Consider the following 26,073-nt stretch of genomic DNA (forward strand, 5'->3'; position numbering starts at 1 on the left):
TGACTTGATAAGCTGTAGGGCCGGTGATTCGTTTCAATATCGATCATCATCCTTGAGTGGTAGTTGTGCGAACTTGGCCACAACGGGGAAATAGAACACAGATGAGGGATGGCTCGAGGTGGATGAGTAGTTATAACAAAGGGATAGGATGGATAGCCTAATATACGATGCAGGCATTCATCTTGAATATTCAAGGCGGACTCCGTTGGCCGATGAGCTCCCTTTTTTGTTTTCGCCATCACGTGTTCGTATGCAGCATATAGAATTATCGGGTGTTGTTGTCACACCTGCGTATTTTTACCTTTGTTACCCCTCGGCCTCAACCTCAACCTTGCATCGTTCCATCTATATTGGATCTCATTCACACAAATGGCTTCTTCCAACCGTATCAAGAACGTTGCTATCGTAGGCGTATGTTACTATCGTCCGATATACCATTTTTATACCTTGTTAGCTGAAAGGTTCCTGACTATAAATAGGCCGGAGGCAATGTCGGCAGTTATATGGCAGAAGCCCTCCTAAAGACAGGAAAACACACTATTACAGCTATTACACGACATAACAGCAAGAACACATTGCCAGAAGGCATCTTATCAAAGAAGGTTGACTATGAAAAGCTAGAGACACTTGTCGAAGCACTACGTGGCCAGGATGCACTAGTCATTACCCTCAGTGGACATGCTCCAATTCAAGAGACCGAGGAGAAGCTTGTCAAAGCGGCTGGCGAGGCAGGTGTGCCTTGGATGTAAGCTTCTGAAAAACTAAATTTTTGATCTTCTCCGGTATAATTAGGGACTAATATGGAGACTAGTCTCCCCAACGAGTGGTCCCCAGACACAGGAAGTGAAAGCATGGTGAATGATCTTTTCCTTTTCAAGCCTAAGGGTGGGTGTTATCAAAACCAAATGGCATTTATATTCCATTTACACTAACCTCAACATACTGTCCTTCTAGTGGCCAGTCGGAAGTTAATCGAAGAGATTGGGAAATCATCCTACATTGCCCTTTCGACCGGCTTTTGGTACGAGTACAGTCTCGCCATAGCGCGCAACTACGGTTTTGATTTCATCAACCGCGCTGTGAAATTTTACAATGAGGGTGAAAACAAGATTTCGACCTCCACATGGCCCCAGATAGGCCGCGCTGTTGCTAGCATTCTCAGTCTCCCTATTGAGCCTCAAGAGCCAAAACCAGAAGCGAGTCTTCAGAATCTGAAGAATAGAGTTGTGTATATCAACTCTTTTACTATTAGCCAAAAGGACATGTTGGAGTCCGCCTTGCGTGTCACGGGCACAAAGGAAGAAGACTGGACCATCACCAAAGAACCTGCTCAGGAGGTGTATACAAATGGGCTAGAGCAACTCAAGGGAGGGAAAAGAGAAGCTTTCGCTAATGTCTTGTATTCTCGGATATTCTTCCCAGATGGGTCGGGTAACTTTGAAGATAGCAGGGGCACGCTTAACACTATGCTCGGTCTGCCGAAGGAAGATCTTGACGAAGCAACTAAGGTTGCTATCGAGCGCCAAAAGGCCCAAGCTGCCGCAGGACAGTAGGGGTTAACTAGAATCAGGTCTGATTGTTTACGTGTTGCTAGTATAGTATAGTGAATGGAGTTTCAATTCTCAGTGGATTAGCGTAAAAAAGACCTGGTAAGAATGTATTGCCGTTATTCAGTACGACTTCATGAAGTATACTCGGTACAATCTTCCAAGGTTCGAACATGACCTGGGAATCGCTTTGACATAGAACAACCTACAAAAAGCTTGACTCAGATTGGAATGCCTTGTGACTATCTATGTATCAATTACTAACCTAACCCACAGTGATTGTGAGGCAAATCAGCCCACAGTAAGATGCTGCCGGAAAAACTCTATAAGTTGAGTGTATCTACAGCAACACGTTCTGTCAGTACTACATATCTCTCAATCTAGACAGGAAGATGCTATTAAGTTGTCATCGTACTTACCCCTGCCTATATCCCACAAATGTCTCTTCTTCAACTAAATTGGCCTTGGATCCCATCCAACCGTGATGTATTGTCGTATATGTTGTGAGAGACGATCCGGCGATGCCATTCGCTTCGATAATATCCTTAAAACCTGCAACCTGCTCGCTTGGCTCATCCTTGGATGCCATTACCAAGTGAGGGATTATGATTTTCTTTGCATCAGCGGGGTCTAGCATGCTAGATACATAGTTATTGATGAGACCAACTTATCGACCGAGAAAATGTCGAGACCGAGGAAGGGATTCCTGACCCTGGATGTGCCTGCACAGATGCTGCAAACGCAGTTTCAGACATGGATGTTAAGGCCACAATCTGCTCAAAATCTGACAGTAAGCACACTTGAAATACCTCACTAATTGTTGAAGATTGCGAGGAAGTCTACCTTTGCACCCCAACAAAGCCCATACGACCCCCATCTCGTCACCGACGGAAACCGAGTTTGAATTTCTTTTACCAACCCCACAAAGTCGTCAATATACATCTGGGGCGCCGCATAGCCCCTTAAGAATCCGAAGAATAAATTACGTTTTTCCTCTGAGTCAAGAGGATGCCATTCCATCTTCGCATATATTCCTTTGAGCAAATCTGGGACAACAACCACACCATCAAGAGTTTTCGCTACAAGGTCTGCACCTTGCTTCGTATGGTTTGAAATACCGATGACATCATAAACATCAATAATGCCTATTGTGGCATCATCTCGTCCAGTCATGTCTATATGTGTATTAGTATAACGATGCATCACAAAAAAAAAGAATTAGGTAAAAAAGGGATATCACATGTCCTTACACCCCCAATGCTCTCTTCATAGCCATTTGATTCGTAACCCTCCCTTACAATGTTTAGACACACATTTTCTGGATCCTCAGATGTCATGTCTTTCTCGTTTAGGGTCCTGTTTGTCCCCTTTGGGCTAGGGCTATTTAGGGCCATTGTTCCGTGCCGACCCTGAGAAGGGTTGCTAGAATAATCTTTTCCGCATATACCAATGTATTATTTTTTTTAATGTGCAAGACTCTGGAATAACTATCGCCTCGGTGCCTATTGCCCGAATTTCTTATTAATATGAAGATGTGGAGGACGAGAAGTAGGTTTAGGGTTTCCACCACCAGACACCTCGGTGTCTGGGATCCGAGACTCCTGGGCTGGGTGTTGCACAACTGCGAATATGAGTAGGAAAAGAATCCCAAGAAAGCAAGGACGTTGCAAATTCAATAAATATCGCATAGACAGATGGTAGGCGGGCTCCAGCCAGCTCCATTCCGATTTGACAAATCATCCACCTCTCAAGGTGACACCTTGGACACCTCGAGCCTTGAACTACCGAAGCACCTAACTTCATAATTTATTGGCGGCCTCATGAAGACGTCCAAAACAACTGAAGTGCGGAGGATTCATTTGTCCGCAGTGAGGCAAGAGGCAAAGGCCGTGTTTGAGTTTGGGACCTTGTTAGGGTTTTGCAACCTGTAACCCTATCAGCGGGGAGTTTAGTAATGCTAGACACAATGTTGTACTTTTAAACAACGATGATATTAAGAATGGTAAAATAAGATACTGTTTTAACTGGAATTTCAAAGTAGACGCTTCCAAGCAACATAAGATGTCCAATGATGACGTTCCTAGGATTCGCTCATGTTGAAGTGAAGCAACGCAGCACCTACAATCGAGATACCTACGTGGGATGGGCAAATATTAAGAAACTTCAGATTTGGATGCATTTAGATACCAAAAGAAAAAGAAAGAAAAAATCATGTTTTTGATGACCCTATGCGAAAAGAGTAACTATACCGAAACACATGTTAGATTCAAAATAGAACAAACGAAAATCGTCAAATTTAGCATACAAAACCACGCGTATAGGCGATATAAGATAAAATAGTGAAGCTAATGCCTATGTTTCGCTGGTGGCAAAGGCTCAAGCTACCGCTTGTTGAAGAAAGGCCGCAAATTGTTTCATGTGTGGTCCCTTGTCCATCATCGAAAAATGGTTCACCTTGTCCATGACGGTGATTTGCAGATTCTCCCTGCCTACCAGAGACGCCCATCCGTCACCGCTGAAATCCGTACGGTTATTGATCAACCAGATCATTTCACGTGGATCATCAGGTCGAATTTCTGGTCGAGGGACTCTGGGATCACTACATATACCGTCGCGTGCGTATAGCATGTAGGCTTTCATGCTAGTAGACGAGTCGACATAGGGTTTGATATTGTAGTCGTCCAGTAACCGAATGAAGGCATCGAAATGTGGACGCAGCCAGCTGGGTGGTGCCATGTTATTGCTGCTTCCGAATATGCCAACACTCTCGAAGAAGTCATACATGCGCTGCGGTGGATTCTCAAGACCAATCGGATTCGGCGAATCGATAAGTATCAACTTTTCGGTCTTAGATCCATCTCGTGCAAGTTGTTGTGCAGCTTCAAATGCACAAATGCCCCCAGCTGACCATCCACCGAGGAAATACGGTCCGGTAGGTTGACGTCGCAGAATCTCCACGAGATATTTGGAGGTTAATTCCTCCAAAGTGCAGGTCATATCATGTGGTTTCTTCATCCATGGACAGTTTAGTCCGTATACGGCGATGTCACATCCGAACTTTGGAATGGAGGCGTACGATGTCGCGGACCCTGAGCCGTCAGGAAACAGCCAAACTAGTTTCTTCGCTGTTTTTGGGCTTCCTGAGAGGAGAATTGATGTTGACTGAGGGCCAGTATTCGGGTCAAAGCTATATTTTGGTGTTACTTTGACATTTGGTGTATGCTGTCCTTGTGCTGCTTGGCGTGATGCTGGTGACGGATCTAATTGTAGCCCCAGCTCCTTGCTGATTTCTTCCAGATTCTCATTCTCCATGAGTAAACTGGAAGGGAGATCTATATTAAGAATCTCCGTCAATTTTCCTACGATGGTGAGTGCCAATAGGGAATCCACTCCCAGATCCGCAAAACTGCTGCCATTTGACAACTCGTGGACTGTAACACCCGTCTCCTGCGCAATTGTTTCACGTATAATTTCTAGAACTGAATATTGAACTTCCCCATCCGGCATAGAACTGGCTGAATCCATATCTCTGTTCTCAGGGGTTTCGATTCCATCATCTGTGGTGGAAGAGGAAGAACTATTATTACTACTTCCGAAGAATCGCCTTAGGTCCGATGGAGTGGGACAATCGGTAAACAATGAAGAGGGAATATCAACACCCAGCTCCTCCTGAAGTCGGCCAACAATGGTAAGTGAAAGAAGCGAATCTATCCCGTGGTTTTGGAAGTCTTCATTAGGTTGAAGGTCGGTAGGATTGACTCCAGCTTCTTCCCCTACAATGACTAGCACCCGCGATGCAATATCACTAGGCCTGAAAGCTGGGGCTGAAACCAGGGATGACTTTTCCTCCACCTTAGCTGTCCGACTTGCTTGCTTCGGAAGCATGCTTGTTGATAATGCAGCTGAAGGTTCAGGCTTTTGGACTGAGCGCTCAACATGAGCCTGGTTATTACCCTGCGCTTGTTGCGGTTGTGGCTGTTTACTCGCTAGTAGGAGGCGATCAAGAACTTGCCGCGGCACACCTTGGAACTAGAATATTATTAGTCAATTCCCTTCTATATGAACTATATCTAACAATACTTACGCGAATGCCTTCGTAAATAGCGACCAGGCTATTATCCTTGAAGATATAAGTGTCGCCCATATATGTTGTGCCACTGTCCAACTGCATTCGGTTGTAAACTTGATATTGAACCCCCTTCTCAAATTTGATCGCGCAACGCATTCGGTCCCAACCGTGATTGATAAAGACTTGAGATTTTGTGGGTGTTGCATCGCCCGCATTCATGATAAATCCGGCGATGTGGCCGAGACTATCGACCCAACAGGGGTTGAACTTGAAGCCACAGTCATCTACTTGAAATTCAACTCTAGCTGTTGCTTCACGCTCTTCACTGTCCAGTATCACTTCTTGCATTCCTTGATAATCTTGGTTGTAGCACACCAATGTTGAAAATAGCTGGTATGCCAAAGTTCGCTTGAGCATGTGAGCATTACCCTCACTGACACTGTTGCTAAGTGCAGATATTCTGCTGTGAATCAGATAGGCTTGCCGCCGCCACTCCCCAATCCAGTTCTGGTTCGGGTTGATCAACACAGAAAAAGTTGCATGGTCTGTGGTCTTTCTTCCCCCATCATTGATGCTGAAGAGCTTGAACAAAACTATGTTGCGTTTCCATTCAGCCGAAGCAGCTACCCGAAAGAGCTGTGCATCGACATCTGTCTTGAATACCAAGGGATTTATTACCTTCATATCGGCAACATCTAGTCCAGTTGTATCATTCAAAGTTCCGATTGCTCTCGTCATATACTGCGCAATTGTGATGGCAATGTCGGCATAGAGAGACTAATTATATAATTAGCAAAAGCCTAACTTAGTTGACGACATAGAATGGCATACCGAAGGGCAAAGGAGAGCACCGTTGACGACATGACCTTCTAAGATGGGAGCGAGCCGACCATCGTGAATATCAGACTCAGCTACCAATGAAGATATATCTGCCCCATTATCCTCCTTGATTATTCTCTGAACAGATGGCGAGACATATATGTATGAAGGCGTTGATCTCTGATCCAAAGGTGTGGCTGGAACCATTGAAGCCGGAAGAGGAGCATCATCGCCCTTCGTAAGACAGAAATTGTTGCGATACTGGATCCAGTAATTTTTTAGATCCCAAGCGTATCTTGGCAGATTTAAAACTTCCTGCTGCTGCTCAAGGCCTCTGTGGTATTCCGACCATTGAATTTCAATGCCGTTCAAATATAGTCCTTCTATAGCAGGCATTATTGCGGACCACGCGTCTGTGTCCTTTCGGAGCGAGCCAAAGACGGAACTTTGCTTGTTGAGAATATTCTTAACCATCCCGACGCAAGCTGGGTGTGAGCCAACTTCAAGCCATATAGTCTTTTCATCAACCAGCGAATTGGTTTGAGCCGCCTCGATGGCACCTTGAAAATTCACCGCTTGACGACAGGCGTTGGTAAGATACCTGCCATTGAGTGCCTCTTTGTCACCAGGAGATATCACCTTCGAAAGCAAAGGAGATATATACGGAATTAGAGGCTCTTTGTAAACAATAGCACTAGCTGCTGTTTCAAATGGTGCTAGGATTGGATCAACCTGGGTGGAGTGAAATGCGAAGGGAATATCTAAAAACATGCAATCGATACCCCTTGACTTGAATCGATCTTTCAGCATACTGAGTTGCTCTAATGGTCCAGTAATAACATTGTTTGAGGGCTGATTGAGGCAACCTATCTCACAATTGGTCCCTGGTAACTCTCGCTCAAGAGCGACTGTCGATAGCTTGACAGCCAACATGGCATGAGTTCCCACAGTTGCCTTTTCAGTCAGAAGTCGAGCTCGTGTTCCGACTAGGTATATTACATTTGATGCTGTTAAGACCCCTGCGGCATACAACGAAGGATACTCGCCCAGACTGTGGCCTATGGTAGCGGAAGGTGTCACTCCCAAGGCTTTCCAGAGACTATACAACGCCATTTGAACACAAACGAGCGCCAAATGATTGATAATGGGTCTGCAGTCTTTTGGTGTGTCCGAGATACTGCCAGTCACTAGAGGTAGAAAACTCGGGAAGCCTTGTTGCTGCGTGATATTATCGAAACGCATGATACTGTCACGAAAGATTGGGTTGGAGTCATAAAGCTGTTTTCCAAGCCCTTCGTAAATATTGCCTTGTCCAGTAAAGACAAGAATAATCTTCGGAAGTTTAGCCGCCGTTGTTGGGATTGGCTTTGTTTCTGAAATACCTTCCAAGCTCTTCTGTAGCCGGCCGCGAATTGAGTTGATATCGGACCCAGAAACAACTACTCGATAATTATGGTGCGTTCTCCTTGCCGTGGTTGTATACGACAGTGAAGAAAGAGAAGTGTCCGGGTACTGGCCAAGATAGATAACTAGATTTTCAACATTACCCTTCAGGGAATTGATTGTTTTCCCGGTTACCGTCACTGGCTGATGTCTTGAAGATAGATCGGTTTTACCATCTTTCACGGACCTTACCGGTGCATCTTCCAACAGAACCGCTGTATTCCCACCAGCTGCGCTGAAGTTATTCAGAAAGACCATGCGCTTTCCCAATGACATATCCTGACGAAACCAGGGTGTCAGCTGGAGGGGTATATGGACATTGCGTTCTTTCAAATCTTTTGGATACTTCTGATTTATTTTTGTCTTGATGCCACAGTGAGGTGGTATCGCATTGTGTTTCATCATCATTAACACTTTGATTAAAGATGCCACACCTGACGCAGATTCGGCGTGTCCGATATTGGCCTTGACAGTCCCTAAGTGTAATGGGAATTTCCTCGACGTAAAAGGTGCAAATACAGACAAGACCGACTTCATTTCCGTCGCATCTCCCGCTTGAGTACCAGTTCCATGCATTTCCACATACGCCACATCTAAAGGATCAACACCTGCGTATCGCATGATTCGGTTGAAGACAGCTGCTTGGTCACCTTCAAATGGCCGCGTTATAGAATCTGTTCGTCCACAATGGTTTGTATAGGCCCCGCGAATTACTCCAAAAATTGGGTCATTGTCAGCAATCGCATCCTCCATTCTTTTAAGGATTACGGTACCAACGGCGTCAGAACGACAATACCCATTCGCTGTGTCATCAAAAGAATTACAATTGCCTGTCCTTGAATGTTAACTTGGGAATATATTTCATAGAGCGGTATCACGCACCAGTGGTAGAGAGAAAATGGCCTCGGTCTAACCCAGCAAAGTTATCAGGATTGGTCAGAACGTTGGCGCCCCCTGCCAGAGCAGTATCACATTCGCCACGCCATAGATAGGCGCAGGCTGTCTGAATAGCTGCGAAGCTGGACGAACAAGCTGTGTCGAGACTCAAGCTTGGTCCACAAAATCTGAAAAAATAACTGTTTTCTTACCATAAACACGTATTCTCTGAATGAAACGTCATCACACTTTACGTACCTTATCCGACCTGGGATGAAAGCGCGGTTTCCGCCTGGGATGAAGTATGTATCAACATCTTGTCCACTATTGACTTCCCGCCAGTCATCGCTAGTGACCCCATAGAATACACCGATGCGATCCTGCTGCGTTGATGGTGTTCTATTAGCAACAAGCCCTGCCATTTCAATTGCTTCATAAGCAGAGGTGATCGCTAGTCGTTGCGCAGGATCACAATTCTCGCATTCTCTGGGAGACATATTAAAAAACCGGGCGTCGAAGAGTCCTGGTTCTTTCACAAAACAACCGTACTTCACCCGACTGGTGTTCTTGGTCTTCCCTGTGGAATCGTAATGAGCTTTCCAGTCGAATCGATCTTCGGGGATTGTTCGATGTACATCTCTCCCTGCGGCCAGTAGTTCCCAAAACTCTTCATTTGAGGCTGCCTCTGGGTATCTACCCGAATAACCAATTACAGCAATATTTGAATGAGAGAATTCCCCGGTGATAGATGTCACATTGGAAGTATTGTTCACGTCAAACGAGCTGATAATGTTGACTTGTAGTTTTGCATTTTGAGATAGGGCCGAGGAAAGAGATTGGACGCTCTTCGAAGAGATCGGGTAGATACAACATGAAGTGAAGCGTTCTCGTAAAAGTTCATCGCATAGAGAGGATGTCATGATATCCCATCGCATGGGTTCCAGTAACGTCTCAGAAACTGCCTTCCGTAGCAATTCTCTGAAACTTGAACAACTGGCAATCTTCCCGGACGCGATAGACACGCTTGTGAAGCATTGCTTGCAGCCTTCCAATGACGGATCGGAGAAGGGTCCAACTATTTTGTCAATGACGGATGAGTCGGAAATATGCGGTGCATGATATGGAGTCTCAATCGGCAACGACAAGTGTTTTAAAGAATTGGTCGACAAGAACTCGAGCAGGAGCTCTGGAGGCCCACATATAGATGTATTGCTATGAGTTATGCAGCTTAAATAAATTGCCGAGACAGGAGGTAAACGCTAAAATTTCCTCAATTATGTACCAAATAAGACGGGCCTTGGAAGCTTACCTTTCCAGCGTTGAAAGTTGTCACAAGCTGTGCTGCTTCCGATTCGTGGATGCCCACAACCACTGACCAAGAATTTGAACCTGTAGAACCTCTGTAATCCGTATCGTTTCTCAAATTCAATGAGTAAATGGCAGTCTTGAATGCTGCGATCACAGCTTCAACTGCTGGGGCAAGAAGTTCCCCGATAGACCTGGAGGAACTGATTGCGGCAACTGCAAATGACCCCGTGCAAGCTCCTGTCAGATATGTGCTTGTCAAAGGAGGATAAGTCCCTCGCCCTCCATAATACCTACTCAAGGCATTAGTGATCCATATAAAATACAATCTACTCTGATTTCGCTGCATACTTGGACTTACTTGATGAATTGGGCAATCTGAGTAACACACAAAAGAGTGAATTTCAGAGCTGGTGACCCAGCAAACTGTTCATGACGGGCAAATAGATCAACAAGAGTCGTGAATTGCGGAAAAAGGTCTTGCTCGTGTAGTGGAAGTCTGCCTACGTGACTTCGAAGCTGGAAGCCGACCCTTCTGAAGAAGTCTGACAGAGTTGCGTTATCTTTGACGCTTAGGAGGCTCTTTAGCGTGTCTTCAAAGGCAGCAGTCTGATCTCCGAATACGTATAGACGGGCAGATTTCTCTTTATTGATGCCATTATCAATACCACTAACAGTGTTTCTAGCTTCCACGGACGCCGTAACTGTATCGGCCATGATGTATGACTATAATAATGGCTATGTTAAAAAAAACCAAGTCCAAACCATAAGAGCTTGATCAAATCGGCGACAGCTTGCGACTTATTGCTGTTAATGAAGGAGATCAATAATTTTCTGGACCTTTCGGATACAAGAAGATGCACACCTCTTTGCTGCCCAGTATGGTAATGATATGTGTGCCTCGGTGTTCGGATTCCAAGTCAAAAGGGAAAATGGGCCGCCCTAATAGAAATTCATACCCCCAATTTGGAGATTGGAATGATATTATTGGCCTGACGTGGGCTTTTCCGTCCTTCCATTCTTTATTCTTATACTACTGCAACATTCCGTGGGCTGAAAGATTACGGCATCAAAGGCAAGTATTCGGTGTAGTTTCGGCTGCCTTCAGAACCTTCAGCTAATGTCCCAAAGCACGAGTGCGTGAGGGAAGCGTCCGAAGTTCATGTTATGTCACATCACCATGCGGTAAGGGCAAGAAATGTTCCTCTTTCACATTTCCGTCTTGGCTTTTGATGACGTGGAGAAAATGGTACGATATTATACATAGGTAGATACATTTTGTAAGAATTCATAACCCGTCTCGCATGGTCCTTTGGTAACGGTTGGGTTCATGCCAGAAATGATAACGGTCTGACTGAAATCAATTGCACGAATAAAACATAGACATTATTGTTATTTAATTTGTAAGTTTAAAGTGGTTCCTTTATCTCTGTGTTCATTGCTTAGGATATACAACAGCTATGGCGAGAGTAAATTCCTTGCGTAGACTTGGTATTCCGGATGCCGATATTCAGACCGCATTAGAAATAGAAACAAAATGACCCCAAATATAAGGGCAAGCTATTAAAGCAAGAAAATGTGATATTGATCGCGTTATGTTGGACTCTTGTTACATATAACTGTTGATTATATCAACAATTTTGAGCACATCGACAGCGATGATTTCAGGTAATTGGAAACCCGGGTTAACGAATTTGAAGAACGTGTACTATGGTCCAGGATGTGTCGCGAAGTACTTGCTTAATGCTCTAGAACGCTCATCGTCTAAGGTTTTCATCATCACCGGTAACTCGTTAGCGACAAAAACCCCTCTAGTGCATCGACTCGAGACACTGTTGGGAGATCATCACGCAGGGACGTTTTCTGAAATTCGGCAACACGGTCCCTTGGAAGATGTAGATCGAGCCGTGGCTGCCATCTTAAGTTGCGGTGAGGGGGTCGAAACGATCCTATCTTTAGGTGGAGGTTCTCCGATCGACACGGCAAAGGTCATCTCCTTGCGTGTGAAGGAAACGCGAGGGACATTTCTAACTCATCTGACCGTCCCGACTACACTTAGTGCAGCTGAATGCACCTCTGGGGGCGGATATACTAAGCCTGATGGAGTCAAGATTGGCTTTCGCAAACCAGAGATGGGTGTTTCTGCCATCTTTTATGACTCGTATTTCGCACAGTACACGCCCAAGGACCTTTGGTTGAGTACCGGAATGCGAGCGATGGACCATGCTATCGAATGTATGTACCATCCGGACTCAGCTGAGGTACCCTGGAAGGCTCTATCACAATGGGCCGTTAGGGAGCTGTTCAAGTGTCTGCCCCTAGCCAGAGACTCTCATCCTCATGACAACAATATTACTACTCGACTCATGTTGGCAGCTTATGCCAGTTCGGGATTGAAAGGTGAAAATCTCCCAGGTGGAATGGGGCTGTCACACAGTTTAGGCTACGCACTCGGAAGTCCGTACAACATCCCACATGGTTTTGCTTCATGCATGACATTAGGAAAAGTTATAAAGCTGAAGGCACATGAATCACGGGTAAATGCCAGTCAAATTGCTCGTCTTTTAGGGGCAACCGGAGGCAATCCTACAGGCGACGATTTGAAAGATGCTCTTGAAGTTGGTGATCGTGTATTAGCTCTTGTGCAATCTCTAAAGCTTGATGTCGGCAATCTCTCAAGTCGTGGGATCAGCAGCGGTGAAGTACAAATAATAGTGCAGAGAGCATTGAGTGGAATCACCGAAGGACCCTTGTATAAACCCGTGGAAGAACTAGTACAGTCCTTATTCTAGCTATATTGATATCCATTTTTCAACCATGCGTTAAATACTCCCATATGTTTATTTTTAATTACCGGCCCAGTAGGGATGTATCAGTAATGATCGTGACTATGGTGAGCAAGGCTTCTCAAAACTTCCATCTTCAGTACATACCACCTTCCACGCTCTCTAGATACCTACAAATGGAGTGATAATTCAACCATCTATTTGCGTGATAATGAAGTTTGACCGGGATGTCGGATGCCGTAGTCCGGCTACGATTTGTCCAACAGACCTCTTACATCTCCTATCTCTCAGCCACCTTTCGCAAAGCCCTACTAAGATCCACGTCAGTATCATATTTTTAATCGTTAACCTTCCTTCGCTCGAAAGACAATCAAAATGGACAAAGCTCCAGACACTGATAAAAGACTAGGGCAAATGACCATTGACCAGCTAGCTGCCGAAATTCTGTCAGAATGTGCATCCATGCAAAAGTTCTGTCAAGCAAACAGCATCACATCACCCTCTTTAGTCGCAGGCGCTGACACCACGTTTTGGAAAACAGAACCCTCTTCAAAACTGTCTGTATCTCGAACAAAAACACTTGGCTTATTAGAGAGGATTATTACACTTCTTCGGGGGCCTCATGAGTTTATTCATGAATTTGCAGCCTCCAATTGGGACCACGGAAGCCTGTATGTCTTCCTACGCGCCAAGATTATGGAGCAGATAACTTTGCTTGGAGTGACGGCCAATGTTCGCAACATTGCCGTAGCCTCAGGGGTCCCCGAAGATAAACTAATCAGGATCCTCGGCCTACTTCGCTGCAAGGATATTGTACATGAAGCAGAAAATGGAATCTATACACTTACAGCCATCTCAGAAGACTTGATTCGACATCCCGAATTTCGGGCATGGGCTGAATTTCAGTAAGGCAGACTGCCTCATTGCACCAGACGGCTTCACAGTGCTAATTACGGTCATGCAGGCTGTTCGAGACGCGTATAGCTAGTGTTCACTTAGCCGATGCACTTGCATCCCAGCCAAATGGCTATACTGATGGCAAATCGGCGTTCAAGGAGGGGTACTTCCTCATGAATCCGCATTCAGTACACTGCTAATACATATTAGATTTGGCATGGAGATGTATGAATGGCATACCGCACATCCTGAGGAAGGAGATCGATTTCGTCAAGCTATGAAAGGCGTGTCCAAATGTAGGCCGTTATTTGTCTGAGTTACATTGTCCACTGCTAATACTAGTACCTAGCTCTTGATCCTGCTGATTCTTTGATACGAACATGGATTCAAAACCTCCCCCTTTCTAACCTTACAAAAGTCGTGGAGATCGGTGGACGGTACGGGTTTGCATCAACAACTCTTGTAAACGAACAAACAGATCTGTTGTTTGAAGTCCGATGTGACTCCAAGGACTTTTTGAGTCGCGGGGAGGCCTTGGTGGACCCCGACTCTCTGAGCCGGATCTCTTTTACCCATCTTGATTCAATATTCAACCCTCCGCCACCGGACGACGTCAATCTCGTCTGCGTATACGTCATTCGCAACCTTTTCTGGAACTGGGCTAACGAGGAAGCCATCAAACTTCTTCAAAAGTTGGTCCAAACATTGAAAGATAGCAGCTCATTGACACGGATTCTTGTTACGGACGGTGTATCGCCATTACCGGGCGAATTCCCGACCCATGTAGAAATTGCATATCGTCGAAGGGATATAACGACAATGACCATGCATAATGTGAAGCAGAGGACCCAGGCCGAGTGGCTGGAATTATTTTCAAATGTCAACCCCACCTTGCAGGTAGGTAATTGTCTCACATCATTACAGCAAACTTGGCTAATGCTAGTATAGATTGTGACACGGTTTGGCAGCAGTTCGCATGTATCTAAAGGGCTTTGGGAGCTTCGTATTGATAAAGCGGACAAGTAAATACGTAATACGATCTAAATTGATAACTACATTGTTCGGATTGATGACTCTATACACTAAACTTGAAACGATTTCTATCGAGGCTCATGCGTGGGCTTGCTCGCGGGATACGACACAAATTATTTCCAAAATAGGAAACATACTGCCCGAATAGGCCATTTTATCGTCGATGCGCTTTGACATCCTAGCACTAGCGATATTTTCATTCAAAAGTGTACCGTTCGTCCACTCACTGCATCTCATAGAATCAACGTAATAAAAGCATGCATTTTCCACTCCTAAGACAGTCTGATTCCGAGGTCCAGCCATGCAGATTGAAGTTAGGGCTTGATCCGTCAGATGACGATTTAGATCATTTCACAAGCATATCATAACATTCAAACACATCAGCAACAAACCCAAATTCGCGATACATTAGCTATCTCGAGTCACATAATCAAATCCCTCGGCCAAACGCATGCGTCGGATCAGGTGCTGCTGGGCAAGATGATCTCACACCTATCGTGCTTTGGGAATAAATTGAATCGATCAACCATTACCATGCTTTCGCGGGTTACAGAAGGATCTAGTTTTACTCCTGGGTAAGTTTTGAAGAACAAGGTAGCCATTATGCGTATTTCCATCATTGCCAAGTGATAAGCGGCACACATTCTACTGCCTGCACTAAACGGCTGGAAGCGATCCGTTGAAAGTGACTGGCTTTGAGAGGGGTCAAGCCATCTTTTATGATCCCACCTGTGATTACTGTCAGTCATATACCTCGTTGCCATAACTATGTTAATAGAGTGATACCTGAATGGATCTTTCCAGTTGGCCGGGTTGCGATGCAAGGAATATGCCTGCGTCGAGACAACTGTACCCTTGGGAATACGGTACATTCCTCCAAGAACGGTCCCTCCCTCTGTGATATCCTCTTTTCTCCTCATTGCAGTTGCGTTCCCACCCCACAACCGTAATGTCTCTAAGATGGCCGCGGTAAGAATGGGAAGCTTTTCAATAGCCGCATCTGCAACATTGACATCCGCCACTTCTGCTTCAACTTGTTTCTGCACATCCGGCCGCTGCAGGACGCACCATGCCAAGTATGTCAAGGTGACGCCTACAGGCTCGGCGCCTGCTAAGCGGAATCCCAATGCGTCGGCGGCGATCTCATCATCAATCAGACGTGTCTTGCCGTGATCTTTGAGCAATTCATCTTCCTTCGCATCCTCTATGGCCCGGGCGAATACCGTGCGCCCTTCTTCATCTTTCTTCTTCATTCTCAATTGCGCTATAGCTTCGTCCTCCGTTGGATTGAGGGCCACATCGGCGCGGAAAATTTCATTCATCCTTTTCGACAAGTGGGACAAGATAAAACGACCAAGGAGAAACATTGGAATGGAAATCTCTGTCCAGACAATCATTTTGTGAAACTCTATTGGAGTCACAACACTAGCTTTTCTTTGCCCTTTCTCCATCAGTCCAAAGCCTTCGCCGAAAGTAAGGAGGTACATCATATCGTTGCCAAAAAGCATAAACCATTCGTGTACATTGACTATTTTCTTATTATTCCCCACGGCTTCGGCGTCCTGTTTCATTCCTCGAATCGCCATCTGCGCCGTCGACAAAACTGCAGGCTCCATTGTCTTCCTCAAAGTCGACTGATTAAACACATTTTTATAGAATCTTTGCCGGATGCTATGCTTTTTCGGATCTACGATGCTGAAGATGTTGGGGGTGACATCGTCCGGAATATGGCTCCATTTGCGCCAATTGGTGCCAACAGCGTGCATTTCTTTTGTCGCAGCGGAATCGCAAGTCACGACTTCTTTAGGGGCGACGCGGACATATGGACCGTACTTTTCATGTAGTGATTGCACATAGTTTACCCGGTTTCCATTTAGAATATGGAACTTGAGGACGACGCCGGTTATGCGAGCATGCCAGGGTCCCGGAATACAGCACAGAGGTGAAAAATAAGCTATGCGGAAACGCTACCGTTTGTTTTAGCCAGATTTCTCTGCCTAGTTGAAACAGCGAAAAGCTTACTTGGATGATCTTATGAAATAGGTATATAGCGAAGACAATTGCAGCTGTTCTCAAGAACGAACTTGCCGTTAATTCCTCGGTCGCTTTTACAGAGTAATGGCTGGCTTGTAGCAGGAATCCAGAGTTTGCTGACGCCATTTCGGCAAAGTCATCAAACTGGATCTTATTCAAAGCTTCACTTAATTCAGGATTTAATGTATTTTTCTGACTGTATCTTCAGATCTCTCTAGTTGATGCTCAGGAATAGCGAGTTTGGTAGACAACTTCCAACAGCTTGCAGCGGCGCTCGGAAACCGAGCAGTGATAACAATCCCAACCAGTCTGCTACCTATGCAGGAAGCTATGGGTTTCACAAATTTGTTGGCATAGGCAGAGATTTAGTAGATAATCGGAGGTCGGAACATCACCATTTGAACTGTTGTACAGAACGCGGTTTTGTTTGAAATTGGCCGCCGAGTGACTTTTTGCGTTGATTCATGCTACCCATTTTCTCTACAGTCCAGACAATGAATACTTGTATCTTCTTTCTTTTTTTAATTCTTGATATAGATCCAAACTGGTATTTTCTGAAATGCATCTATACAACATGGATCAAAAACACAAAGAGTACATCAAAACATTACACGTAGGCCATGTTCGACCAGAGGAAATTCCGTGGCGTAGACTAGGGCAATGTAAGTTCATAAACCTGGCTGAAGTGATGCAAAAATTCTCATTCTTCTGTTGAAGATCTCTATAGGGTACTAGAAGATGGCTCGCAGACCCAGATGCGCCTTTGTATGATTGAGAGTTTGATTCCGCCTCGAAGTGAAGGACCGGTGTTTCACTTTCATGAGATGCATGATGAGGGATTTATTGTCACTGTAAGCATGCCTGTAGAGGATGACATGGTCTCATAAGGCAATTAACCTCTGCTTCTCTGCTTCTACCATGCAGAAAGGCAAGATTCGCTTCCACACCCCCGACGCTCCGCCCATTGATGCCAAAGCAGGCGATGTCATCACTGTAAGTCAGACTCATACCTCTCGTACAATCATACTTGTACTAATATTGCTAGGTCCCAATACGTCTCCCTGACAAATTCAGCAATCCCTTCGATGAAGAAGGCGTCTTCATCAATACCATCACTCCGGGCTTCTTTGTGCGATACTTTGAGTATTTAGAACAACTTATAGGGGAGGGAACCAAGCTTACTCCAGAAGCAAACATTGCAGCCCTGAAAAGATTTGCGACTGTCCCGTTAGATGAAGAAGCGATAATGAGGTTGATTGAGGAGAGTAAGGCTAATGGGACTGGCGATGTTGAAATCGATATTTAGGATTGACTTTGATTCAAGTTTGTGATGTAGTTTATCCTGTAGGTAGCCATTTATAGATATCACTAGTTCGATACCTAGGTATGCTGTTCCCAGGTGTATGCTGATAGAATTTGATATGATATTATGCTCTGCAAGTGACAATCCCCTATGACAGTCGACCTATACACATCACGAGATACCGCTAGCGAGTTGGAACAAATCAGTTGGCAAATCAATATCTAACACCATTTCCTTGAGAAACGCAGCTATACGTGTTGTACTACGTACCTAAATATAGTGTCGAATCTTTCAGTCTTCAGCAAAAGATGAAAAGGATTACAAAGACTTCTCATCCTTCCTTTTTTTTCAGCCCACTGTACCAAAACAACGTCCCAATGGGCGGCAACACCAACTCCTCTCCATGACTAAATGTCCAATCACTCAAGTCCAGATCACATTGACGATGGATAAGATCAAATGTCTCTCCGGGTGTTCTCCCTCTGATACAAGATACAACGCCATCAAATATGTAATATACAGGGAACAGCGGGATCTGGTATGTGAAAATCAAGTGCAAGGGAGACCACCAGTATTCTATCCAGGTGGTACTCAACGCACCAAGGAGGGAAGCCGCTGCGGTGTATATAATTGATGGGAGTGTACGGTGTGTTATTTCGAAGATACTGCAAGCATGTAAGTCTCTCGTCTTGCGAGATCCTTCTCAAAAATCATTTGGGGGAGGTAAGGGGTTACAAGAATGCATCCGCCGTCTCTACTGCACTTCTCAGCACCTTCTCAGCCTCTGGATCATCAAAATGATGGAAACACAAATTGAAAATCCGACATTCCCTCCTATCCGGCTCAGCAATCCTCACAGCCTTAGACGCGTCAATCGGGTCGGGGATGTATGAAATATTTGCACTCTGCGCCGCAAGTGCCTCCCAAGCTTGTACGTATGGCGCCCAATCCGTTAACACAAACTGCGCAGGTCGGTAGCCACTAGCCTCTAATTGTTTGTTGATATATTTCTCGAAATAAGGAGTTGGACCACCAGCGCCGGCGCAGGAATCTACAAATGTATACTCGGCGGCGGAACTAATACCGCCTAGGCGCTCGAGGAGGACATTGCATGCTTGTGTGGCTAGGGAGTGTCCTCTATTGGATTTGATTTGCCAGAGACGAGCGAGGGAGGCATGAGCGTGGTCACGGAGCCATGAGGGACACCAGTTCGTGTCTTCGATTTCGGTGAAGTGGAAGCGTGGGAAGAGTACCCGTGACATAGCAAAACAGATAAACGATTTTCGAAACTAGGATAGATAATTCTTAATAGAAGGCGATGACTTACTGTCTGTTTTTAATCATGGATGAAAGAGAAGGTGGTTTCTCGACGATAGTGAAACATCCTATCAGGAGATAAGCCGGATGCCGAAATAATAATCTATGAACAATCCCATTTTTCAGTACTATTAGCTAGAAGATGTGGCTGTATCATTTTCACATGATAATATCCTGCCATTTCATTGAAAAGGAACAAGCTGAGCTGCGTTATACGATATGAAAGCCCAAGGTATACGGATTGCGAGGTCCGGTAAGGAGGAACCTGGGAATAACTCGATATGCTTTTTTTCAAAGATTTAAATCAGGATGCTGGAGGATTTTACGTGTCACGAGGTAACACTCAGGTTTCACCATGTCAATCTACACTCACAGATTAGAGCTCACCCCTAGACCTAATACCACCAAGATACTACCCTCGTCTAGCTCTGTCATTCCGAGAATGTCTGTATATATACATTGTCCGGGCTGAATGCACAGTCTTCAGTACCAACAGAAAACGATTCAATAAAAGAAGGTCAAACACGGCAGTAGTAAGATAACAATGTCGAATTTTCTTGAAGCGAGCATCATGTTACGAAATGTGATCTCCAGGAGCTGTGGGCCAGCCGTAACGTGGAATATATATTCGTTAACTATTAGATATCTCAAACTTTCACATGTTGGTTACCACAAGTTTAAAAAGCGGCGTTAAGTATTTGCCTATATTGCTAGCATACTTAATTAATCAAATACCAAAAAATTTAAACAATCATATTCTCCTCCCCTTGCCAAAATTCCTCCTCTCTTCCAAGCTCTTATCAAGCTTGGGAATAATCCGATCCCTCCACGGCGTATTCGTAGCCCGCTTAAACTCTTCCGTCTTGAAAGACGCCATACTCTCCCATTCATGTACAGACAGAAAATTTGACAATCCTTTCCCTCCCAGTTCGTTACTGTGCTTGGGTGATGTCGCTTGTTTCAACACCCATCGAGTCGATTTGAGCCATCCCGGCACTTCAGACAGGAGCGGGATGTGTTCTTGCTCGTACCAGTCGTTGTAGTCTTGCGCCGGGAGATCAGGGCCGGGTTGTAAGGCCAGAGTGCGAAAGACTCTTTCTCTATTGCCCCCAGCGAGATCAGTGAGAGCATGTTTGAAGGATGTCCTTTCGCTGTAGAGAATGTACACTCTTAACTCCACTGATTCGAATTTCGTGGCTTTCAGCATCTTGAAGGATGCGGGAGAGTTTGAGACCCGATGAGTCCTGGAGGTCGTACACAGCTAGATGTTCGGGTTTTTGGTCGTCGATTGCTGAGTATGTTGATGTAGCGAGAAGGCCGGGAATACTGGACTTGGTGGTGGTGAACCAGGTGTGTACTTGTTCCGTTGAAACTTCTTGGCCGGGGGAGACCAGGATGTACAGAATTCCTTTTGCCATTTCCAATGTTCTTTGACTACTTAATTCATCTCTCTTCGAAATTTTACCCGTGAAGATATTACGACTTTGGCTGATAAGGTCTCGGACTGGGTACTCGGATTAGGGTTGTAGCGGAAAGTAATTCCTTGTGTCCAAGGCTTCATTTTCTATTCATGCAAGACTCAGATGTCATCGTGCTATACTAACCCAGTAACTTCCAATCGCAACGCCATCCGCTAAAACATGAATGCAAATGAATACCAAAATCACACCTTGCCTACCGTCGATCTTTTCGGTAGTGTCCAAGGAACAGCACATACTACCTACATCTCGTTAGCACATTTCCACCAACATCCGGGGACAGAAAAAAACAAACCTCTCCCTCACTATAAGCCCAGAAATAAGCCGCCATCCCAATCATATAATAAACCGCAACGTCACCCGACTGATACATGAGCGCACACGTCAGCGCACTCAACGGGTATACCAAAAGCCTCAACTCTATGCTCCGATGCGGCAGTGTGCCCGCCAGCGGCTTTAAAGGCCACTCCCATGCTAACGCCACGATGCCCAGGATCAGGTTGATGATTTGTAGGATGGGGATTGGTTTGACGGCGGCGTCAAGGTTGTGGCTTATAAAGTCCCAGAAGACTTTGGGCCAGAAGAAGCCTTCTATGGAGGCGCTGACTTGCCCTATTGACCATGAGTTAGATTGGCTGGCAGAGAATTGGAACGAGAGGGAACCTTACAGCCTGCAGCGGACAGGATGATTAGACGTGCCCAGTGGTTTTTGATCAGACGACCCATTTTGGATTATGATTTCAAATGATTGTATCGACCGGCAATATGAAATATAGACAGAAGAGAATCGAAAGATAAAAAAGATAAAAAGTAACCCTCGGCCAGCGAAGGTCCAACGAAAAGAAGGAAAAGAATGAATGGGCGCACGACTGATTGTTGTCGCCGTCACCAGTTCCAATCCTTCTCAGTGTCGAGTCGACCGGGTCGCAGGCATGAATGATATATTAGTGAGCTTCGATTTCGTCGGTGGGTATTATGATTGAGGCTCGAGACAATCGTCAGTTTCGTTATGGCGTCAAGTTGATTATTTGGAATTAAGTGTTCCAGAATGTTGGATTAGTTCATGCGTCATGAGATATAGCAGATACACTGTAGCAGGTAGCAAAGGGACGGGCCACACAGAGACGGTTTTATTCGAGCTGCGAGCCGGCGCCGGCCCCCCGCGATCAAATTGATCGAATGTCCATCTTTGCTACTAGCTAACTACGCAGCACTACATGCAACCTGTGACCACCTTTTTGCTCGACGAGGGGACCAAGAAGAGTAAAAACCGTCTGTGAGTTAGCGTTGTTGAGCTGTCCACCAGTTAGACGGAGTAGATGCATAAAATTCAAAAACACTGGATATAGCGAGGTGACGGGCGGGCGCTACGGTGCAGGAGATGGGCCAGTCAGAGAGCAGAGCGTCCGTGCCGGGGTGATCGCCGTGCGTGCAGGCATAGGCTTGGCGTGATGGTGAGGCCGAACTTGCATCACAATAGGGCACTAGTCCCGACTTCAGACACAGACTGCTCCAAAATATACTCCAGTTTCTTTCTGTTATTTATGCGACGATGGATCAATCCAGCATCGTTAGCAATATATTCTATGAGGCCAGTGCTTCCTCGAGAGACCGGAAAAGAGAAAGAAGATCCGATGATATGATTTGATCAGACAAGCTCAGATAAGATGGGAAGACGCACGGATGGCTGCATCGCTATCGGTAGCACAATCACTATCACCTAGCTCGGACATCACCTGGTGGATGTACTAACTTACTTCTACGTACTACGAAGTAAGCACGGATAAGAATGCAAGTATTCCGTTTGTACATACAATGCGACACGTGCTTCGATTCTTCAGACTCTTCCAGTAAATTTAGTAACCCTAACGCAGAGCAAAAAAAGCGAGCGCTTGTTCTGGGCATCTGATTGGCGGAACTAAAAGCAGAAAGCAGCCCCGCAATGGCTGGGCCGGGCCGGATTGGAAGGGCTTTGGCCAATCGGAGGGCAGAAGAAGCTGCATTTTCTTTAGTTTTCTTTAGAGTTTGATCGTGGTTGCCCTGATTGCTCCCCAGGACCCCCACACTTTGATTCGCTCCTTCCGTTTGGACCTCTCTGGAAAGACACCGCTCCTTCCTCTGTTGTTGACGATATCTCAGAAGACTTTGACTCGCAATTCCCCAATTCATCTCGCTAAGATACTATCGAGCCCATCACAAGGTACAAGCAAAAAGTCTCGTAGCGAGATGTTGGTTGGTGGCTGCCCGCCATTGAGTGTGGAAATTAGGACGGATCCATTCTTGGAATATGTACATTTCTGGACTACCTAGTTACTGGATATAGAATGCCTCAATGGCGATGCAAACGACTGGACATGTGGTGTTAGATATGATATATCTACATTTTCGAAGCGAGATCCCTCGATACTACTGTTCAGCAGGGAGGTATATATATATACATATATACTGTTGGAGCCCGCGCCGTCCGTGGCATGCAGAACAGGGATCGTAAAAATAGATCGAGAACTCTTCAGCGACGGTGTCTGCAGTTGATTGGGTACTTCCTAGTCAGCAAATCCGGAGTTTTTACAGAAAACGGCGTAGTGGTCTCTAAGAATAGGCCCACTATAGTACTAGATGCGTGGTGTGGTGTTAGTGTGCTGCACCTGCCACACTAACTAACCACTTCGACTTTCTCGTCACCTCACACCTCTCACCTCGCACACCACAACCAAGTTCTAGCCCAACAAACCAGACAATACTCGGCATTGAACGATATCACCAACACAAAGTAGACTTTTCTTCGCATATTCCTCAGACTCAATAATAATATTTCGCACACTCGTCGCATCGCACTCGGACGTTCCGCCAAGCCCCTCCTCATATAGCCGCTCATATACTTGCCGCAATCCTAAAACGTCCCCTGTTCGAGCGCACATCCAACCGCCATCGTCTCATCTTGCAACAGAAAAACTCCTTCTACGCTGTTACTGTCGCAGCTTGGAACAACACTGAGCCTCAAGAAGATTAAACCCCCGCAAGACGTTCATCCCGACGTAATCTCCGGACAAGCAATTCTGCGGAAATTCAACTTAAAATGACCCTGTCTTAGTTCGCGTACTGTGCTTATCTGATCTCGCAACGTACCGGGTCTCGAAGAGATTGATCAGGGGCCCTACACCGTACGGTTCGGTGGAAGATATAGTCAACCGACCGAAAACTCAGGTTTCCCTGTCGTTCTTCATCTTCCACCACTGGGCAGCATCAAAAGGGCCGCCAAGCCGCCTTTTCTCTCTTCGTTTTTGCTATTTTCTCACCATAGGGTTTGCAGGTCATTCCCAGCCAATCTTTCTTTCGATTCTTCGCTTCTACGACCACCGTTTGATCAGTATTCACTCTTTAATATACATTCACTACATGTGTTAATCGCTGGTCGGTTTTTTCTAACAAAAAATGGGGTTCAATTGGAAATCGCAGCTGGCGCCATCCAAACTATTCTTTTATACCTTCTTCTGGGGAGGACATATCGCTTTCTTTGCCTTTGGGTGGTATAAGCAAGCATCCGACGAAAGACTTGCTCCACTGAACACACTGCGATACTCAGTATGGATCTCACGAGGCGCCGGTCTGTGCCTGAGTATTGACGGGGCATTGATTCTGCTGCCCATGTGCAGAACGTTACTAAGATACATACGCCCCAAAATCAAATGGCTTCCTCTCGACGAATCGCAATGGTTCCATCGTCAGGTTGCATACTCCATGCTCATATTTTCTATCATTCATACTGCGGGACATTATGTCAACTTTTTCAATGTTGAGAAGGCACAACTACGACCCGTGACCGCCATCCAAATTCATTACGCCCAGGCGGGAGGCATCACAGGGCATATCATGCTGCTATGCATGTTGCTAATGTATACAACTGCCCACCAAAAAATCCGACAGCAATCCTTTGAAACCTTTTGGTACACGCATCATCTTTTCATTCCCTTCATGTTGGGACTTTACACCCATGCAACGGGTTGTTTTGTGCGAGATACAGCACAGCCTTTCTCTCCTCTTGCCGGAAGCCCCTTCTGGGAACATTGTTTGGGCTACGAAGGCTGGCGGTGGGAGCTCTGGGGAGGTGGAATTTACCTGATTGAACGACTGTACCGCGAAGTCCGGGCCCGTCGGGAGACAGAAATTACCAAAGTCATTCGTCATCCATACGATGCGATGGAAATTCAATTCCGCAAGCCCAGTTTCAAATACAAAGCCGGACAATGGCTCTTTCTCCAAGTACCAGAAGTCTCTACCACGCAGTGGCATCCATTCACCATCACTTCCTGCCCGTTTGACCCTTATGTCAGCGTGCATGTCCGTCAAGTCGGCGATTTCACTCGCGCTCTCGGTAACGCCCTCGGTTGTGGTCCCGCTCAAGCAAAAGACTTGGAAGGCCTCGACCCAATGGGCATGTACGAAATTGCCATGCAAAACGGGCAAGCAATGCCCAAACTCCGCATCGACGGACCCTACGGAGCTCCCGCCGAAGACGTCTTTGACAACGAAATTGCAGTATTGATCGGAACAGGAATCGGCGTCACACCCTGGGCCTCTATCCTGAAAAACATCTGGCACTTACGCTCCGGCCCTAATCCACCCCAACGTCTCCGCCGAGTCGAATTCATCTGGATCTGCAAAGATACCTCTTCTTTCGAATGGTTCCAAGCCCTTTTATCCTCCCTCGAACAACAATCCTCCATCACAGCCGGAGCCCAAGGCGGCCCCGAATTCTTGAGGATACATACTTACCTCACCCAACGTCTCGACCAAGACACCGCCACAAACATCTACCTGAACTCCGTAGGCACAGAAGTTGATCCTCTCACCGAACTTAAATCGCGCACAAACTTCGGCCGTCCCGACTTTAAACGCCTGTTCGGCGCAATGCGTGATGGGTTAATGGATCAGACCTACCTCTCAGGCCTGGAGAGTAACATCACTACCAAAGTGGGTGTGTATTTCTGTGGACCCAATGCGGCCGCTAGACAGATTAAGCAGGCAGCGCAGGATTCGTCGACGCGGGATGTCAAGTTTAATTTTTGGAAGGAGCATTTCTGATCTTTCCTATCTTGCTTCTTGTGGTTTTGCATATATGTGTATGTACTGGCGTATGCACTGACTTTTCTCACGGATTTCTTTATTA

At 45.8% G+C, this 26,073-nt stretch overlaps 11 protein-coding genes across 11 annotated transcripts; 5 read left to right on the forward strand and 6 right to left on the reverse strand.

Annotated features, from left to right (window-relative positions):
* Positions 1-369: 369 nt before the first annotated feature.
* EYB26_002528 (uncharacterized protein) lies at positions 370-1,553 on the forward strand (the record flags this gene model as incomplete). The annotated part of the gene is made up of 4 exons (XM_054261833.1): positions 370-411; positions 480-745; positions 812-885; positions 955-1,553. 4 exons carry the CDS (start codon positions 370-372, stop codon positions 1,551-1,553), a joined length of 981 nt encoding a protein of 326 aa, XP_054117808.1.
* Positions 1,554-1,838: 285 nt separating this feature from the next.
* On the reverse strand, positions 1,839-2,720 carry EYB26_002529 (uncharacterized protein; the record flags this gene model as incomplete). Its single annotated transcript, XM_054261834.1, has 4 exons — positions 1,839-1,887; positions 1,967-2,185; positions 2,259-2,320; positions 2,391-2,720. The coding sequence occupies 4 exons, from the start codon at positions 2,718-2,720 to the stop codon at positions 1,839-1,841; spliced, it is 660 nt and encodes a 219-aa protein (XP_054117809.1).
* Positions 2,721-3,923: 1,203 nt separating this feature from the next.
* On the reverse strand, positions 3,924-10,776 carry EYB26_002530 (uncharacterized protein; the record flags this gene model as incomplete). The annotated part of the gene is made up of 7 exons (XM_054261835.1): positions 3,924-5,576; positions 5,632-6,393; positions 6,448-8,708; positions 8,761-8,942; positions 9,013-10,013; positions 10,064-10,352; positions 10,421-10,776. The coding sequence occupies 7 exons, from the start codon at positions 10,774-10,776 to the stop codon at positions 3,924-3,926; spliced, it is 6,504 nt and encodes a 2,167-aa protein (XP_054117810.1).
* A 941-nt stretch (positions 10,777-11,717) lies between these two features.
* EYB26_002531 (uncharacterized protein) lies at positions 11,718-12,851 on the forward strand (the record flags this gene model as incomplete). The annotated part of the gene is made up of 1 exon (XM_054261836.1): positions 11,718-12,851. The coding sequence occupies one exon, from the start codon at positions 11,718-11,720 to the stop codon at positions 12,849-12,851; it is 1,134 nt and encodes a 377-aa protein (XP_054117811.1).
* Positions 12,852-13,220: 369 nt separating this feature from the next.
* On the forward strand, positions 13,221-14,768 carry EYB26_002532 (uncharacterized protein; the record flags this gene model as incomplete). Its single annotated transcript, XM_054261837.1, has 5 exons — positions 13,221-13,750; positions 13,810-13,905; positions 13,953-14,038; positions 14,092-14,639; positions 14,691-14,768. The coding sequence occupies 5 exons, from the start codon at positions 13,221-13,223 to the stop codon at positions 14,766-14,768; spliced, it is 1,338 nt and encodes a 445-aa protein (XP_054117812.1).
* Positions 14,769-15,235: 467 nt separating this feature from the next.
* On the reverse strand, positions 15,236-16,934 carry EYB26_002533 (uncharacterized protein; the record flags this gene model as incomplete). Its single annotated transcript, XM_054261838.1, has 3 exons — positions 15,236-15,503; positions 15,561-16,741; positions 16,797-16,934. The coding sequence occupies 3 exons, from the start codon at positions 16,932-16,934 to the stop codon at positions 15,236-15,238; spliced, it is 1,587 nt and encodes a 528-aa protein (XP_054117813.1).
* A 448-nt stretch (positions 16,935-17,382) lies between these two features.
* Positions 17,383-18,114, forward strand: EYB26_002534 (uncharacterized protein; the record flags this gene model as incomplete). Its single annotated transcript, XM_054261839.1, has 4 exons — positions 17,383-17,470; positions 17,526-17,659; positions 17,733-17,801; positions 17,854-18,114. 4 exons carry the CDS (start codon positions 17,383-17,385, stop codon positions 18,112-18,114), a joined length of 552 nt encoding a protein of 183 aa, XP_054117814.1.
* Positions 18,115-18,842: 728 nt separating this feature from the next.
* Positions 18,843-19,373, reverse strand: EYB26_002535 (uncharacterized protein; the record flags this gene model as incomplete). Its single annotated transcript, XM_054261840.1, has 1 exon — positions 18,843-19,373. One exon carries the CDS (start codon positions 19,371-19,373, stop codon positions 18,843-18,845), a length of 531 nt encoding a protein of 176 aa, XP_054117815.1.
* An 806-nt stretch (positions 19,374-20,179) lies between these two features.
* EYB26_002536 (uncharacterized protein) lies at positions 20,180-20,635 on the reverse strand (the record flags this gene model as incomplete). Its single annotated transcript, XM_054261841.1, has 1 exon — positions 20,180-20,635. One exon carries the CDS (start codon positions 20,633-20,635, stop codon positions 20,180-20,182), a length of 456 nt encoding a protein of 151 aa, XP_054117816.1.
* A 456-nt stretch (positions 20,636-21,091) lies between these two features.
* Positions 21,092-21,632, reverse strand: EYB26_002537 (uncharacterized protein; the record flags this gene model as incomplete). The annotated part of the gene is made up of 3 exons (XM_054261842.1): positions 21,092-21,148; positions 21,202-21,518; positions 21,575-21,632. The coding sequence occupies 3 exons, from the start codon at positions 21,630-21,632 to the stop codon at positions 21,092-21,094; spliced, it is 432 nt and encodes a 143-aa protein (XP_054117817.1).
* A 2,706-nt stretch (positions 21,633-24,338) lies between these two features.
* Positions 24,339-25,988, forward strand: EYB26_002538 (uncharacterized protein; the record flags this gene model as incomplete). The annotated part of the gene is made up of 1 exon (XM_054261843.1): positions 24,339-25,988. The coding sequence occupies one exon, from the start codon at positions 24,339-24,341 to the stop codon at positions 25,986-25,988; it is 1,650 nt and encodes a 549-aa protein (XP_054117818.1).
* Between the last annotated feature and the right edge of the window lie 85 nt (positions 25,989-26,073).

This window comes from Talaromyces marneffei, chromosome 2 (genome assembly GCF_009556855.1).
Source record: "Talaromyces marneffei chromosome 2, complete sequence".
NCBI lineage: Eukaryota > Fungi > Ascomycota > Eurotiomycetes > Eurotiales > Trichocomaceae > Talaromyces > Talaromyces marneffei.